This window comes from Sinohyriopsis cumingii, chromosome 14 (assembly GCF_028554795.1).
Source record: "Sinohyriopsis cumingii isolate HCF-2022 chromosome 14, ASM2855479v2, whole genome shotgun sequence".
Classification (NCBI taxonomy): Eukaryota; Metazoa; Mollusca; class Bivalvia; order Unionida; family Unionidae; genus Sinohyriopsis; species Sinohyriopsis cumingii.
Window position 1 is genome coordinate 43549482 of NC_142974.1, and position 17265 is coordinate 43566746.

Below are 17265 nucleotides of genomic sequence, written 5' to 3' on the forward strand. Positions count from 1 at the left end.
ATGCAGTGTCAGAAATGTGCTGAAATACTTAAGCAATTTAAATGATGCAGTGTCAGAAATGTTCTGAAATACTTAAGCAATTTAAATGATGCAGTGTCAGAAATGTTCTGAAATACTTAAGCAATTTAAATGATGCAGTGTCAGAAATGTTCTGAAATACTTAAGCAATTTAAATGATGCAGTGTCAGAAATGTTCTGAAGTACTTAAGCAAGCAGTGTCAGAAATGTTCTGAAATACTTAAGCAATTTAAATGATGCAGTGTCAGAAATGTTCTGAAATACTTAAGCAATTTAAATGATGCAGTGTCAGAAATGTTCTGAAATACTTAAGCAATTTAAATGATGCAGTGTCAGAAATGTTCTGAAGTACTTAAGCAATTTAAATGATGCAGTGTCAGAAATGTTCTGAAATACTTAAGCAATTTAAATGATGCAGTGTCAGAAATGTTCTGAAGTACTTAAGCAATTTAAATGATGCAGTGTCAGAAATGTTCTGAAATACTTAAGCAATTTAAATGATGCAGTGTCAGAAATGTTCTGAAGTACTTAAGCAATTTAAATTATGAAGTGTCAGAAATGTTCTGAAGTACTTAAGCAATTTAAATGATGCAGTGTCAGAAATGTTCTGAAATACTTAAGCAGTTTAAATGATGAATGGTTACAAATGTCCTGAAGCATAAGATTTCCATTAATGTAATGAATTGCTTTGGTTAAGTGTTTTATGGCACATCAACACAATTAGGTTATTTAGTACCAAGGCAATTGTAGTAAAGTGCCTTGCCCAAAGACACACCACATAGCTGACCTAAGTTGATCCAGGGGTTGGATTAGAACCAGCCCCCTTTCACTCACAAGGTTGGCCATCTAACTACTATGGGCTGTTCCATTTAAAATACATGGTACCCAGGGAAGGCAGTTTTAAAAAATATATGCCAGAGTACTCCATTTACAGAGTCTGTATAAAAACAATTTTAAAAAATTTAAATTGCATCTATAGCTTACTATTTCACATTTTAAAGTGCCTTCCGTTGGTCCCAAGTATTTTTCAGCGGAGCAGCCCTCAGCCATCATGGCTCATGTCTCCATTATTTGCATCTTACAGTGTGCAGGAGAGTGCAGCAATAGTATTCTACATCCCTGAACCTGCACAGGGCCCATTTAGTGAGAGGAGTATTCATAGTGATTCTATTGACAGTAACAAATACAGTGTGCATATATTACCTATTAGGAAATCATGAACATTTTATGCTTTGAATATGTCATACTTACTCAATTCACCAAAGTCCATGTAGTACAAGACAATATATAATACATCAGCTCCACTGATATATGACCATTTAGATTTTTATAACCAGGCAACAGGCAGTGACCTATTATGTCCAGGGAAGGAATCAGGAGAGACTGGCTGAATGTTATTACATGCTGGAGGATTATCCTGGTTTGGAGAAAATGGTCCAGAGCCTGCCTGAAAACCACAAGCTGCTGCCTGTAGGTGGAGAGAGAGAGAGAGACTAATGTGCACATTATTTGGCGTTTTGTTCTTTTTGAAACAATTTTCTCACTGTGAGAATATCAATGTACTCTCATGTTACAAGTAAAGAAAACGGAATACCAAATCAAATTTTGTAGAGAGTCAGAACTGTTTGAATGAATCTAAATGGCACTGGATACTTGAAAAACCAGTTAATAAGACACTGGGTGTATTTTTAAGTGCATCTGTAATTAATATATTTACTTTTATGTACATAGATCTTGATAGTCATTTTGTTTTTCAGGACATTGCTTCTATGTTTGTGACTGTAGGAATGTGCAATCAGGCAGTGGATGCATACATCAAGGTAAGCTAGCTGTATTTGAGATGTTGGCAGCAAACCATTGAGATGTCATAGCAGGTGGTTTCTTCATATTCATAATGGCAAAGTGTTTTATCCAAATCCAGACAAGGTATCAATTTAGAAGTAAGCTAAATTCAGTTCATAAAGTTAACAAATGGTTTGTGTAGTACACATATTCCATGTTTGAATAAAAATTATTGTAGAAAAATTAATTTTAGATTAAGTATTATCCTTTCAATAACACTGATTTGTATATAATAATATGGTTGGTGAACATTTTACCTTTGAAATATACCTTAAGGGCTAGCAGTCTTGAATTTAACAATATGGAAATGTTAGCATTTTAAAAATGAAAATGTCTTGTAGATGATTTACATTATCATTATGTTATCTTGGTGTCAGTTATTTGACAGCAGTTTATCAAGACCTTTGATTTTGGACCAATCAGCATATCACAGTCATCATTGTGCTAGAATCGACTTTTCTTTTTAGTGTAATCATATTAAGGATGCCATAGACTGCTGTGTGAACCTGAACCAATGGAACATGGCCATTGACCTGGCCAAGACCCACAATGTCAAGGAAATTGACTCACTTTTGGCCAAATATGCACAGTATCTTCTTGAGAAAAACAAGGTTGTCAATGCTATTGAACTCTACAGGAAGGCTGGCCACTATCTGGAGGCAGCCAAGCTGATATTTAAGGTGAGAGACTCTTGAGATAAGTATATTAATGCCACTGAGCTCTGTTGTAATCCTGGCCATCATCTGGAGGCAGCCAAGCTGATATTTAAGGTGAGAGACTTTTTTTGATATGTATGTCAATGCCACTGAACTTTATAAGAAGGCTGGCCACTATCTGGAGGCAGCAATGCTACTGTTTTAGGTGAGAGACTTTTTTAATATGTAATAATAATGATAATAATAATAATATGAATAGTCTTGATTGATAGTTACTTTGTCAAAGAAAGTGATAGTATTTTAACCAGATATGCTAAGTTTCTCCATGAGAGAAATAACATTATCAATATCACTGAACTCTTTCGGAATAAGTAACATTACCTCAGGATAGTTAATTTAAGGGATAGGACCTTCTAGGCATTTTTATAGAATAAAATGCAAAAGTGGATTATAATCATTGGGATGATGATGATAGGTAGGATATTGACAGCAAGATTTATCGATGTTCTGTAGGTGGCTGATTAAGCAAAAAGTAGAGGAGTAGAATGCCTACCAAGTGTTTAACATTTTCTTTAACAAGACACTTTATTGAATGTTTAAAAACTTATGTAATTTCAAAGATATGTTGGGAATAATTGCAAGAGTTTACACATTGGTTGAGGTCTTTGACAGTTCAGGACTATTGTCAAGAAAGTAATTGTTATTGAAATGCATTATCAGAATACTAACCCTTGCACACATCACATGTGTAGTGCCTGACATGTGAAAGGTTTCTTGTTTTCTTATAGATGGCCCAAGAGCAGGCAAAAGCCAAACAGAAGCCACTTCTCATCAAAAAGATGTTTGTTCTTGGTGGACTTCTGATAGAACAGTACCACGAGCAGATGAAAATGACTTCAAGGTCAAAGGTCAAGGACAAGAAGGGAGCCATGGTAATTTTAGGTTTTACTTAATCATTTGAGCACCTGTATGACTCTGCAGGCTTTCATTTTTATCAGCTTAGTGCATGATAGATATTGTCATTAAGTTTTTTTATGTCAGTCTGTAATAGTTTAAAATGAATTAATAAATTATGTCATAGTTCCTGGAGAGAGGAAAGTAATTAAGCTTTTATTGTAGGATTCTATTTGGTTTGCAAATATGGCTAATTCAAAAGACAAATAATACAGTAAATTAGACCTTCTGTTTTTACTCTATGTAAACAAGCAACACATAGGAGTATATACATATATATATATATATATATATATATATATATATATATATATATATATATATATATATATATATATATACATGAATACAAAATACACCAAATGGAACAGAAAGTTCTGTTTGGTGTATACTTCTAATCCTATATAATTATTTCTATATACCTTGATTTCTGTCTTAAGAATCCAGAATAATTGTACAGATAAGATTAATTACCGTATATGCTCAGATATAAGCCTAATAATTTAGTAAAAAATAAAGGCCTGGAAGAAGTGGGATCAGTTTATCCATGAGCCAAGGTCTAAACTTAAAAGTTTTAAGAATTTTTTGTTGACTACCATAATGGCTGTAAATCTTGGGACATGAAAACATAATTGTCTCCATGTCCTAAGACGTATGTGCATGTGAAAAAAATACATTCTCTGTGTCCCATCACTACTAAACTGTTATAAAACTACTATGATTGCTTTTGTTATTATTTTGCATGTGCATATTTTTTTATTTCTCCAGCACAAAATTAAATAAAGAGAGAAAAAAATATTCATAATTCACTGGCCGGTTTGATTTTACCCGGGAGACAAGGCTGTACTATAATCTACAGTACTTACAGAGTGAAAATTATGCCTAGCATCACTTTAATCCTTGTCTATTCCCAAACATGTTGGATGCAGATATTGCTTTATTCATTTTTTCAATGAAATCAGATAACACTAAAGCTAGTTGGTTAAAGCTTTTTCATTTACTTTGGTCAAGATCTTCATCAATCTATCTTACTTTTTGGCTGAATAAAATCATAATTTTCCATACCTTGGAAATCTGGATGTTTCAATGACTCCTTTGTTTATAATTGTTGAATTTGTCTTTTATTTTCTGACAGCAATACAGGCCAGTTAATCATTAAAAACCAGAAACTGGCTTGCATTAAGAGGGAATTTTGATTGTCAACTATACCAGTAGTTTTTGTGTAATTGTCTTTCACTCTATAATATTAGCACAATTATTTTAGTTTTGTAAAATGGGATGTAAGGTCGCTTACATGAAAGAAAACTACAACTCAACTTTTAGGGTATATAATTTTTGAAGCATTATTTCTGAAACTTCATTATTGTATTTTAGATTTATCATTAAAGTTTAGTGCAGTAGTGCCCATGATTTAAATTCAAGGGATGTACATCATTCTGTGGAATGTACTAAATTCAGTGCGTGTTCAGACTTATAGTGTACATGTGGTGGTGCCATTATGTAAATACGCTACTAGCCTAATTGCAAGCATTGAATCAAACCCTATTGTTGCTCATTGTTGTCATACTGGGATAATATTTTAATGAGTTGGGTATTTACAATTTGAAGGCAAAATAAAAACATAATTACTGGTGCACTGATGTAAAAAGTCTAATGCAATAATGCATAAACAAACAATAACTGAATCAAAAGGGAGAGGTAATATTACAGCATCCAGCAAATGCTCAATTCTTGTCATCGTCCGATCAAGTTATACAAAAATCTGAATTAGGCAAAAACAATAAGGACACAGAAAATTAAATAAATTTTTTGACTTTTCAAACAAATTTATACCATTTCTGTGTAATAATCATTCTTGCCAACCCTGAGAGAGTTATACAGTAATTTTTGCTAATGTAAGTTTGCCTAAATAAATGCATTTAGAATTTAGTGTGTGCACCTTGTAATGTTGTCTCTGACTTTTGGGTCAGCTTATATACTGGTCATGCACTTTTTAGTGTTTTATACCTATTCAGCGTGGGTTGTCAGCTTATGTGCAAACAGGTTTATGCGCGAGTATATATGATACTAGGTCAACATGTGAGTGTGTCTGCTATGCATGTGTGCCTATACCACTGACTCTGTTACATCATTTTTTTGGTGATGCTGCTGGGTGGAGATGGTATAGAAGTCCTTGCTTACAGGCAAGGCAATGGGTGCCTTGTATGCTTCATACTTAGTCTATAGTTTCACTTTCACTTTGGTTCAATAAAGGTTTCAGGTCATAAAGAGACCTGAAGGTCAGGGTCATTGTTAGCCTAATAAAAGTTAAGTAAAAGGTCAAGGAAATCAAATTGACATTTATTACTGTGAATGAAACAGTGTCAGATTTTCTTGTTTGACATAAAATAAATTGTATTACAAGACATTAAGTTCATAAACAATTAAAAAGAACATTTCAGTTATGTAATGTTATTTTATATTTCTGCATATTTTTTACATAGAGACGACCAGAGGTAAGATTATCATTCTGATTGTGCTAGAACGTTTCTGGTACTGTAGAATTTACAAAGAACTTTGTGTGGCATGGTAGTTATTGTTATTTATAGATGCAAATTTTCCAGTTTATCAGCACTTTTGGAAAAGTGTTAAAATAGCAGTCCTAATGGACTTACCAAAATCCTTGTTTGGAAATGGGTTAATGTAGCAGTCCTAGTGGACTTACCAAAGTCCTTGTTTGGAAAAGGGTTAAAATAGCAGTCCTAATGGACTTACCAAAATCCTTGTTTGGAAATGGGTTAATGTAGCAGTCCTAGTGGACTTACCAAAGTCCTTGTTTGGAAAAGGGTTCAAGTAGCAGTCCTAGTGGACTTGTCAAAGTCCTTGTTTGGAAATGGGTTAATGTAGCAGTCCTAGTGGACTTGCCAAAGTTTTTGTTTGGAAAAGGGTTAAAATAGCAGTCCTAGTGGACTTGCCAAAGTCTTTGTTTGGAAAAGGGTTAATGTAGCAGTCTTAGTGGACTTGTCAAAGTCCTTGTATTTGAATTACTATTTGTTAAATTAGTATTGTACCAGAATCTGTAAGTATTTATTGACATTCTTAAAAATTGGGATTAGGGTTGTGGTATTCAGAAATCTGAGACAATGATAGTTTAGCGTAGTTACACTAAGATCATGTAAAGCAGATTGAAATTAACCTCTTTACTCCATGATTCCAGGAATAATGATTTTGTAAATTTGCATCTCTTTTCTGGACATTACTCCAATTGCCCTAAATTGCAAATTTCAAATAAAAGTTTGTTTTATTTTTCTGTATTAGACATTAAAAGATTGAACTGAAATTAATTTTGTCAATGTTCATTATTTGTTGACAATGTTTTGTTTTCATTTTGCAATTTTAAGTTTGATTTTTTACTCTGTTTCTTTTAAAATACAATATGTCATCATGATACATTATGAGAATGCCTTCCAGGTATAAAAATGTTCACAACATCTATTGGCTTGTTTAAATATAAGCTAAAATGCTGTCTGCTTGCTATGGTGGTGCTCTACATTTTTTGTATTTTGCATAGGGTTAGATTTTTAAAGGAAAAAGAATTTCCCCGGTTTTCCTCACTGGTTATACTGGCTATTTAAAAAAAAATCATTGTATATCATAGATGTTGTTTCAAGAACTTTTAATTCCCATTATTTGGTGTCTGATTGATGTGTGTAATATTGGTTATAAATAATACAGCTTGGCCCTACTTCAGATGTGCACCTTTAAAAAAAACTGCTGGCTTTGCTTGGTCATTTTCACATCCTGTTCTTCAGAAGTAAATTGTAAAAGAAAAGAACAAATAACATGTTTTACATTTTATATATTTGGTAATTCATTCCTTGCACTTTCAGAAGTTTGTCTAGTCTGGTAAAATTCATTTTCCTATCTTAATAACAGCTAAAGATTATGTACTTTAGACTAATTCAAGCTAAAATATTTTAGCACAAGGGAGCATTTTAGATAGCTGTGTGCTTAGATCACGTGCAATTACCACAAGTACAGTATCCAAAGAAATTTCAGCTGTAGCATTTGAAAGTAACTTAGATGTATACCAACATTCTGTTCATTATGCATGTTGAACTTCACCTTACACCCGGGGCGCCGAGTGACCGAGTGGTCTAAAGCGCTCACTGTTCCGGATCACTGCCATCTCACCTCTGTCTGTGTGGGTTCGAGTCCAAGGCTTGGCTAGTGTGGGTACGTGGGAAAGCCTGCCAGCAGCTTCTCGTGGGTCGGTTGTTCTTCCCTGGGTTTTCCAGGGTTCTTCATCCACCAGTTATACTGGCCGCCATGTATGGCCTATCTTGTGCTGAAAAATGGTGTTAAACCCTAGAACAACAACAACAACCTTACACCCATCTGTAAGAAGTTCATAATATCTGCAGACACTTAGATACATTATTGTATGATTTACCTTTGGTTGTATGGCTGACACATTTAAGTCACAATCATCAAAACTGTCCCTTTGAATAATTCTCCTGTTCCTTCCCCTTACAGAACAGTATTAATTAGTGTCTGAGTCCCACACAACCCCAGCCCCACCTCTTATGATGAAAAGTGAGTGGTTTTAAAAATGCACATTGCATTTTGTTAACATAACAACCAATATTATACTGAAAGACAGGAATATGAAACTTACCACAATTATTCTTGAGATGTCACCAATAAAGCTTGCAGTTTGGAAAGGGGTTGAACAGATTAGGTTCATGGAGGTCAAAGGTTAAAATGTTTGCATATTGTTCTAACCCTAGAATATGGAAGAAAGTGATTTTGCTTTGTCATTTATTTCTTAATTTCATTACAAACGAATGAAAAGAAACATTTTCACTACATATTTCTTTCACTTAAATGCAGCAGTTTTAAATTCAGTTGACTTCATTCCTGTGTTCTAAGGCTACTAGTTTCCCTGTAATTAAGGTAATTACACACTCAATACTGCCTACTGGCATATTGTTTAAGCATGAGCAAAAAGAAGCATAATTTGCTTATTTTTATGCATAACTATACTGTTGATGTACCATTAAATGTATTCAGAAAATCATACATGATGAATTGAAAACAAAAATAATATTTGTACAAATTTTCATATTTGTTTTAAGGTAGCACTCTACAGTTTCATATTTTGCAATGGTTTAGATTTTTTAAGAAGAAGAATTTCCACTGTTCTCCATACTGGTTATTTTAAATAAGACCTTGTTTATTTTAGGTATTGCTCAAAGAACATTATATTCCCTTTATTTGTGTGTGTGATTGATGTGTAATATGGGTTTTAGAGTATACAGCTTGGCCTTACTTCAAATATGCACTTTTAAAAAAAACTTCTAGCTCCACTTATTTATTTTCATTTCCTGTACTTCAGAAGTAAGTTGTAAAAATAAAGTGTTGTTAACTTTTTTCACGTTTTACATATTTGATAATTCATTCATTGTGCTTTTAGAAGCTGGTATTGTCTAGTCTGAAAAAAGTAGTTGTTCCCTATTTTAATAGCTGCTAAAGATAATATACTTAAGACTAATTCAGGCTGATTTTTTTAGCACAAGGGAGCAGTCATTTTAGTTAGCTGTGTGCTTAGATCATGTACAATTTCCACAAGTACAAATATCCAAAGACATTTCAGTCACAGTACATGAAAGTAGCTAGAGGTTTACCAACATTTTGTGCATTGTGCTTGTTGGAATTGTAAACAACTTTACCTTACACTTCCACTCTCAGAAGTTCATATCTGTAGAGTGCCTCCTTAGGCTAAAATTTGATGAGAATGCCCTCCCCATGGATAGAGGGATTGGCATCAAATCCCATCAGTCATCAGTTACTACTTCTGCTCATGCTTATTTACGATGTTCTTACAAAGGCCTGGCTAACACCTTTATAATTTGTACCTAGAACATTCTGACTTGAAGCCTGTAACTAGAACATACTTACTTGATGCCTTGTAGGCATCTTTAGAATTTTTATCTAGAACATTATTACTTGATGCCTTTGCTTGATTGATCACTGAGTTTCTCACTGCAAGGAAGCATATCTTAGATGTTTTCTTATGAAATCTCACTCTGTTTTTCATGAACACAGATATTTTCCAAATCATTTGTCTCAGTCATACAGTGAGCTTTTTGGCATCATCTTAAATACTTGCCCCATAGTCTCCAATACCTGCAAGTCATGTCAGTACTTGGCCCATAGTCTTTAATACCTGCAAGTCATGTCAGTACTTGCCCCATAGTCTCCAATACCTGCAGGTCATGTCAGTACTTGCCCCATAGTCTCCAATACCTGCAAGTCATGTCAGTACTTGCCCCATAGTTTCTAATACCTCCAAGTTATGTCAGTACTTGCCCCATAGTCTCCAATACCTGCAAGTCATGTTAGTACTTGCCCCATAGTCTCCAATACCTGCAAGTCATGTCAGTACTTGCCCCATAGCCTTCAATACCTGCAAGTCATGTCAGCACTTGAGAGCTTCTTTGTAAGTTGCTTGGAAACACTTTATTTGCAAGGGTTTCAGATTTCATGGTTTGGGTAAAATGTCCATATTTGTGGGTACCTAATTTCATGGATTTATCATTTACACAAAAGCAAATGATGTAAATGTCTTTGTAAACAATTATATTGACAATCATTTTCATGCTTATGTGTGCAAACAGATGTAATCCATGCTGCAGTTATTACCTTGATTAATTAAGTTATTAATTGCTAACAACTGGCAAAATGTGGAGATCTTGAGGAAAATGCCTACCTTGTCCAAATTTTTAGCTGACTTGTGCTTGGAAAAGGAAAAATGTCCTTATATAATTGTTTCTCCCTCTTTAGATTGAATTGTCAGGGTGCCAGTCAAATTGTCAGGGTACCAGTCAAATTATATGTACAGCAATATTATACTCAATCTCTGTCCAAAAACTTCCCACACTTGTTTTGCTGAGTCACCTCCCTCATAAGTTAAAACTTCGGACATCTAAATGTAGATTTTCTTCTGTCAACATAAATTTCTAGTTTGCCGTAATTTACCATATTTGTTTGTATGCAGGTATTTCCAAGGAGACAAGGTAGTTTATTACTATTTTCAGATGTTATTGCAAATGGTTCTTAGACATTATGCATTCATTTCACCCAGAAAAGGTTAGGGTGCTTGTAATGTTAAAACTGTCAGTTTTTCCTTGCAGATCCCAGCATATGACTTCCATTCAGATATTATTTCAGTCATTTAGTTGTTTGGAATACTCACATAGATGCTGTCTGATAACATGTAAAATTGGTATGAGTTTGTATGCTTGGGGAGCACTGATACATGTGAACTCCTGAAATTTAAAGTTTATTATATGACAATATACTCTGCACAGTATAAAATTTTGGAAGGAATTAGAGACATATGGTTTATGTAATTGGAAGAAGAAATTATAAAGCTGTTGAAGCTCATATTAAAGAGCTGATTTTAGTAATTTTTCAGGTCATATGAATGCATACAATTTTTGGTACTGTTTGCAATGCCATTACAGTGCAATTTTTAGCATGATATGCCAAACTTGCAACTGAATCCTGCCAAGACCATGCTGTGTCCGCCACCATGGTATGTCTCATGGCTGTATCCTGCCCAGACCTTGCTGTGTCAACCACCATGGTGTGTCTGACAGCTGAATTCTGCCCATACACCATGGTGTTTGACAGCTGAATCCTAACAGTCAATGCTGTGTCACTTGCCGTTGTGTGTCTGATAGCAGTATCCAGCCCAGACAATGCTGTGTCTACTGCCATGGTGCATGTGACAGCTGAATCCTAACCATACAGTGCTGTGTCAACCATCATGGTGTGTCTGACAGGTTAATTCTGCCAGACAATGCTGTGTCGATTGCCATCTTGTTTCTGATATTTGAATTCTGCCCAGAGATTCCTGTGTCAACCACCATGATATGTCTTCAGGAACCAAATCATGTCCAGACCATACTGTGTAAGTCATTTTGGTGTGTCATAAAGCTGAATCGTGCCCAGACCATGTTGTGTCAACCACCATTGTGTGTCTCAGGGAAAGACTGTCAGCTGCCATGATGGTGTGTCCTAGGGAAAACTCTTTACTCTGATTTCATCATCATGATATGGTCCTAATATGATGATGTGCCATTAATAATCACATAGTCAATCAACCAGTCAGATCTCATGTTGCATAATGTGCCAGTAGACCAAAGTCAGTGCTGTTTTATGTCCTACATAGTCTTTTGTTTTCTGGCACATGATGTAATGGTAAATATGGGTTTACATTTTTTGTATCTGGGCACATGCTATACAAGGGTAAATATATGAAATCTAATTGTACAGACAGTGATGCACTGATATATATATAGGTGGAGGAATGAAGGCTTAATAATTCTTTTCTGTATTTTATTTGTACATAAAATTGATTTCCTCAGCCAGTGGTATAATTTATCCTAAGTGAATGGTCTTCATTCAGTATATTTGTTTTCCCAAGCCTGAGGATAATTTATTCTAACTGAATGGAACTCATTCAGTATATTTGTTTTCCCAAGCCTGGGGATAATTTATCCTAAGTGAATGGTCTTCATTCAGTATATTTGTTTTCCCAAGCCTGGGGATAATATATTCTAACTGAATGGGCCTCATTCAGTATATTTGTTTTCCCAAGCCTGGGGATAATTTATTCTAACTGAATGGGCCTCATTCAGTATATTTGTTTTCCTAAGCCTGGGGATAATTTATTCTAAATGAATGGGACTCATTCAGTATATTTCTTTTCCCAAGCCTGAGAATAATTTATTCTAACTGAATGGACCTCATTCAGTATATTTGTTTTCCCAAGCCTGGGGATAATTTATTCTAACTGAATGGGACTCATTCAGTATATTTGTTTTCCCAAGCCTGGGGATAATTTATTCTAATTGAATGGGACTCATTCAGTATATTTGTTTTCCCAAGCCTGGGGATAATTTATTCTAATTGAATAGGCCTCTTACAGCAGATTGTTTGGTGCAAGCTAAAATAAAAAGATTTACTTCATAAATAACTTTCAGAAGCTTATTCATGTTTCTTAAGGTCACTGTCACTTTTGTCTTCCTGAATTTTCATTCCCATTTACTCTCATTAAGAGAGAGATCGAGAGAATCAGAGAGTTACATGGTGCACTAGGTTCCATACACCTGTTTGCTTTTCATTTTGTAAGGCATTCACCAGCAGAACAAAAAACATTTGAATCTTTTTATTGTGCATATTTTGACTAGAAAAATTCTTACATTGCCATGTAGTTCTGAAAAATTCAGTATTTTTATGTACAGTATTCCCTCATTATAGCACTGTGCATGGGAGCCATAATGGAACACCATATACCTGTAATGATGTACACTTTACAGCTAATTTTACAGCTGTATAGTATAATCAGATCCATGACTATACTCACTTTAAGAAAGGAACCTTGTTATAATGAAAGGTATATCGTAGTCAGGAAGGACTGTACAGTTGGATCAATGACAATATCTGCCATATGATAGAAACCATGTTATAATGAATGGTTGTGTAGTCAGGGAGTACTGTATAGTTAGATCAGTTACTTATATTTACTGTATAAAAAGAAACATGTTATAATGATGGGTAGTTTAGTCAGGGAGCACTGTATAGTTAGATCCATGACTATGTTTACTGTATGAAAGGAACCATGTTATGATGAGGGGTATACCATACCATACAACTGGATCCATGACTATACTCACTGTAAGAAATGAACCATGTTATAATAAAGGGTATACTGTAGTCAGGAGTACTGTAGAGTTGGATCCATGACAATTCCCGCTATAAGAAATGAACCATGTTATAATGAAGGGTATACTATAGTCAGGAATACTGTACAACTGGATCCATGACTGTACTCACTGTAAGAAAGAATTCATGTTATAATGAAGGGTATACTGTAGTCATTGAGTACTGTACAGATAGGTTCATGACTATACTCACTGTAAGAAAGGAACCATGTTATAATGAAGGGTATACTGTAGTCAGGGAGTACTGTACAGATGGATCCATGATTATACTCACTGTAAGAAAGGAACCATGCCATAATGAAGGGTATACTGTAGCCAGAGAGTACTGTACAATTGAATCCATGAATATACTCACTGTAAGAAGGAATCATGTTATAATGAAGGGTATGCTTAGGGAGTACTGTGCAATTCAATCCATGACTATACTTACTATATGAAAGGAACCATGTTATAATGAAGGGTATACAGTTGTGAGGGAGTACTGTATAGTTCGACCCATGAATATACTTTCTGTATGAAAGGAACCCTATTATTACGAAGGATATGTTTTACTCACATTTCTAAGTGATTATATTTCAGAATTGAAATTAACTACTTTAATTCTTTTATTGAAATTGCAATTTTGAAATTCTAAAACCAAGTCTTTACACTGGGTTCATTAAAACATATTACTGGAAACCCATGAAATTGAGTGCAAAACAGAATTAGATTTAAAAAAACAGAATAAATGCTCAGATCTAATGTTGAATCAGCACATTGTTATATAGAAAAAATTCTTGAATGCTGCTTGCCAGTGTCAAATTAATATTTGCTGCACAACCCACAATGATGTTTCTGTAATTTTCAACCTTGCATCATTGTTTTTATGTCATTTTCTATTGCACTGTGCCAATTTACTTCAAACACTGGAAGAGATTGAACTAAAGTTATGGATGTGGCTTCTACTTTTGAGCAAAAAGAAATGATTTTTATATGATTATATTAATAGTTATAACACTAATCAGAATGAAAACAATCATGCCTTTTAAAAGTAGCCTGCCATAAACAGATGACACAAATTTGCTTGGTCATTATTATAGTGTAACCTCAGTAAATCCATCATATATGAAAATTACACACAGCAGCATGTATTTTTTTTTAATGTAGTTTGTAAGAGGAATCCATGATCAATAACCAGTGTAAAAATTTAATTACAGTTTAAATACATGTTCAGCTATAATTTTATAGACTTTAGATGACAAGGCGCCCTATCTTATGTTTTCTTTTGATAGAGGTAGTTCACTTTGCACAGTGCTAAAGAAACCTAATAATCTTGTCCTTGTTTTTGGAATTTTTTTATCCTAAGCTGTGTAACAAAAATGTCTGTTTTAATCAGGCTAGATGCTGTTAAATTTCACCTGTGATCAAGCCCAGGTTGATTAGTTATCAACAAATTATATAATTGTATTTTGTTTTGGTTATGGTAATTGTCCTTTGTTTTGTTTAAATTGCCTTTCCTTAATGTCAAGACTGATGTACTCTGTTTCTCTCAGGCCACATCAGCTTTAGCAGGATTCCTTGAAGAAGACTCAACAGCCGTGTCTGACAGTAAGGTGATTGAGAATGCTTGGAGGGGTGCAGAAGCATACCACTTCTATCTACTGGCTCAGAGACAACTTCAAGAGGGTGGGATAACCTTCCTTTTCTTGGCTTAATGATTTTTAATATTTTTAAAATGTTATGATTATGATTTCTAATATGTTACAGTACTCTTTAATATGTATTGGTTGGCAGCTTGTCATTGTTTGTTCATATTCATATATATATATATATATATATATATATATATATATATATATATATATATATATATATGTAAGTAAACCATCATCAAAGATAAGCTAATCAAAATTGTAAATGCTGAATATTAGCCACTGCTTATTTAGGAGTTTTTATGGTATCTGTAATTTTCAACCTTGCATCATTGTTTTTATGTCATTTTCTATTGCACTGTGCCAATTTACTTCAAACACTGGAAGAGATTGAACTAAAGTTATAGTTGTGGCTTCTACTTTTGAGCAAAAAGAAATGATTTTTATATGATTATATTAATAGTTATAACACTAATCAGCATGAAAACAATCATGCCTTTTAAAAGTAGCCTGCCATAAACAGATGACACAAATTTGCTTGGTCATTATTATAGTGTAACCTCAGTAAATCCATCATAGATGAAACTTACACACAGCAGCATGAGTGGACTGGACTATTGTAACTCAATTCTGTCTAGTTCATCTCAATATCTACTCCAGAAACTTCAAAACACAGCTGCTCGGATCATACTTAGAGTACCACAATCAGAGCACACCTCCCCGCTGCTCTGCACCCTACACTGGCTATCCATTCGATACAGAATCAAACACAAAATTTGTTCTCTGTGCTACATTTCACTGACAGACTCTAGTCCAACATACCTATCTGACCTCACCCATGTGTACACACCAGCAAGATTCGCTCCTCTTCTGACAATCGTATACTCATTATTCCCACTATGAAAACAAAGTCATATGGACAGCGTTCTTTTGCATACCAGGGCCCAGCAACGTAAAATGAATTGCCCACTGAACTTAGACACAAAGACACAGTGATCACATTTAAGAGGGCTCTCAAAACTCACTTATTTTGACTTCAAGAACAAACTTAAAGACCTAATAATGTTTCCTACCTGAAATATTCTCAGCATGTTTTTTATTTTTTAATGTTTTTCTAATTTCGTTTGTTTGTTTTTGTAATAATATTATTATGTTTCTTATCTTATAGGTGTTGTCTAATGTTGTAAAGCACTTAGAGCTTCTAAAGATTAGGCGCTATACAAAGTCCTCATTATTATTATTATTATACCTTGTTCAAAAGTCTGTAATTTTCATTATCAACCCTGTTTGTCTGTGACTACATAGAGGACTGTTAAATACATATCAGCCATATAATATATAATTTCATGGTGGTCTTCTTAAACATATACTAGGATGAACCCCTTTGTCTCCCTTTATAATGCATGAAGAGAAAGAGTCATATATTTTTCATATTAGATACCTCATTTTAGAGGCATTTATCACCAACAGTAATGCCTAGTGGGATTTAACATGGTGACTTTATCCCATGACTATACATATCATGGTTGAGTTATATGCTTGAGTGCTGCAGTACTAGGTCAGAATACAGTAGATTAGCGTAAATGGGCAAAAATCATTTGTAGTTGGTGTTCAAACTGTAACTATGACTTAAAATGCATATCAGCTGTAGGCAGTGCTAGGGATCGCATCATGTAGGCAGGCATGTTTGAAATTGGTCTAAAATAGATTTTAATTAATTTTTGGAAAATTAATTTTAAGATATGCTGCAAACTTAAGCAAATGCTCTGTTACAGATATGGGATGAAACTTTTTCTTAAGTTTTGAAATGGATTATACAGACATCTTTGTCACTTTACTTTTATAGGGTATGTGGATCTAGCCATGAAGACAGCCTTGTGTCTCCGTGATTATGAGGACATATTGGACTCTGTTGATAGCTACTCATTGCTAGGTGAGAAGAGCAGAACATTCTGCCACCAATATGTAACTGACAATCCATGTTCTATAACAAATTCATAATGATATTGAATATAATAATATTAAGTTCCAGCCGTTGCATTTTAATCCAGATAGCTTCTATAATATATGTATTGGAAATGGGAAACAATTGTTACTTTGCCAGAAATAGGGCAGATGTCAACACATGATATATATATATATATATATATATATATATATATATATATATATATATATATATATATATATATATATATATATATATATATATATATATGTGTGTGTGTGTGTGTGTGTGTGTGTGTGTGTGTGTGTTAGGCACTAAATATCAAAAGTTAAACAGTTTCTGAACCCAGTTTTGAAAATTTATTGAAACTTTGAGAATAGAAATAATGAAAGAGATAAGATAATCCTTAAATGCTAGTCCCCTTAGTATGCTATAACTCCAGT

General features: G+C 34.0%; 1 protein-coding gene across 3 annotated transcripts in view; it reads left to right on the top strand.

Moving 5' to 3' along the window:
- Positions 1–17265, top strand: part of LOC149783653 (WD repeat-containing protein 35-like) — an 83308-nt gene that overhangs the window by 59248 nt on the left and 6795 nt on the right. For 2 of the 3 annotated variants that reach the window (XM_089931893.1, XM_089931895.1), the window contains 7 exons: positions 1356–1488; positions 1776–1838; positions 2328–2540; positions 3305–3448; positions 5954–5965; positions 14776–14908; positions 16721–16807. In XM_089931893.1, the coding sequence (XP_089788019.1) occupies positions 1356–1488; positions 1776–1838; positions 2328–2540; positions 3305–3448; positions 5954–5965; positions 14776–14908; positions 16721–16807 (785 nt within the window). The remainder of the gene's footprint in view (positions 1–1355; positions 1489–1775; positions 1839–2327; positions 2541–3304; positions 3449–5953; positions 5966–14775; positions 14909–16720; positions 16808–17265) is intronic. The other variant, XM_089931894.1, reaches the window with a different exon arrangement.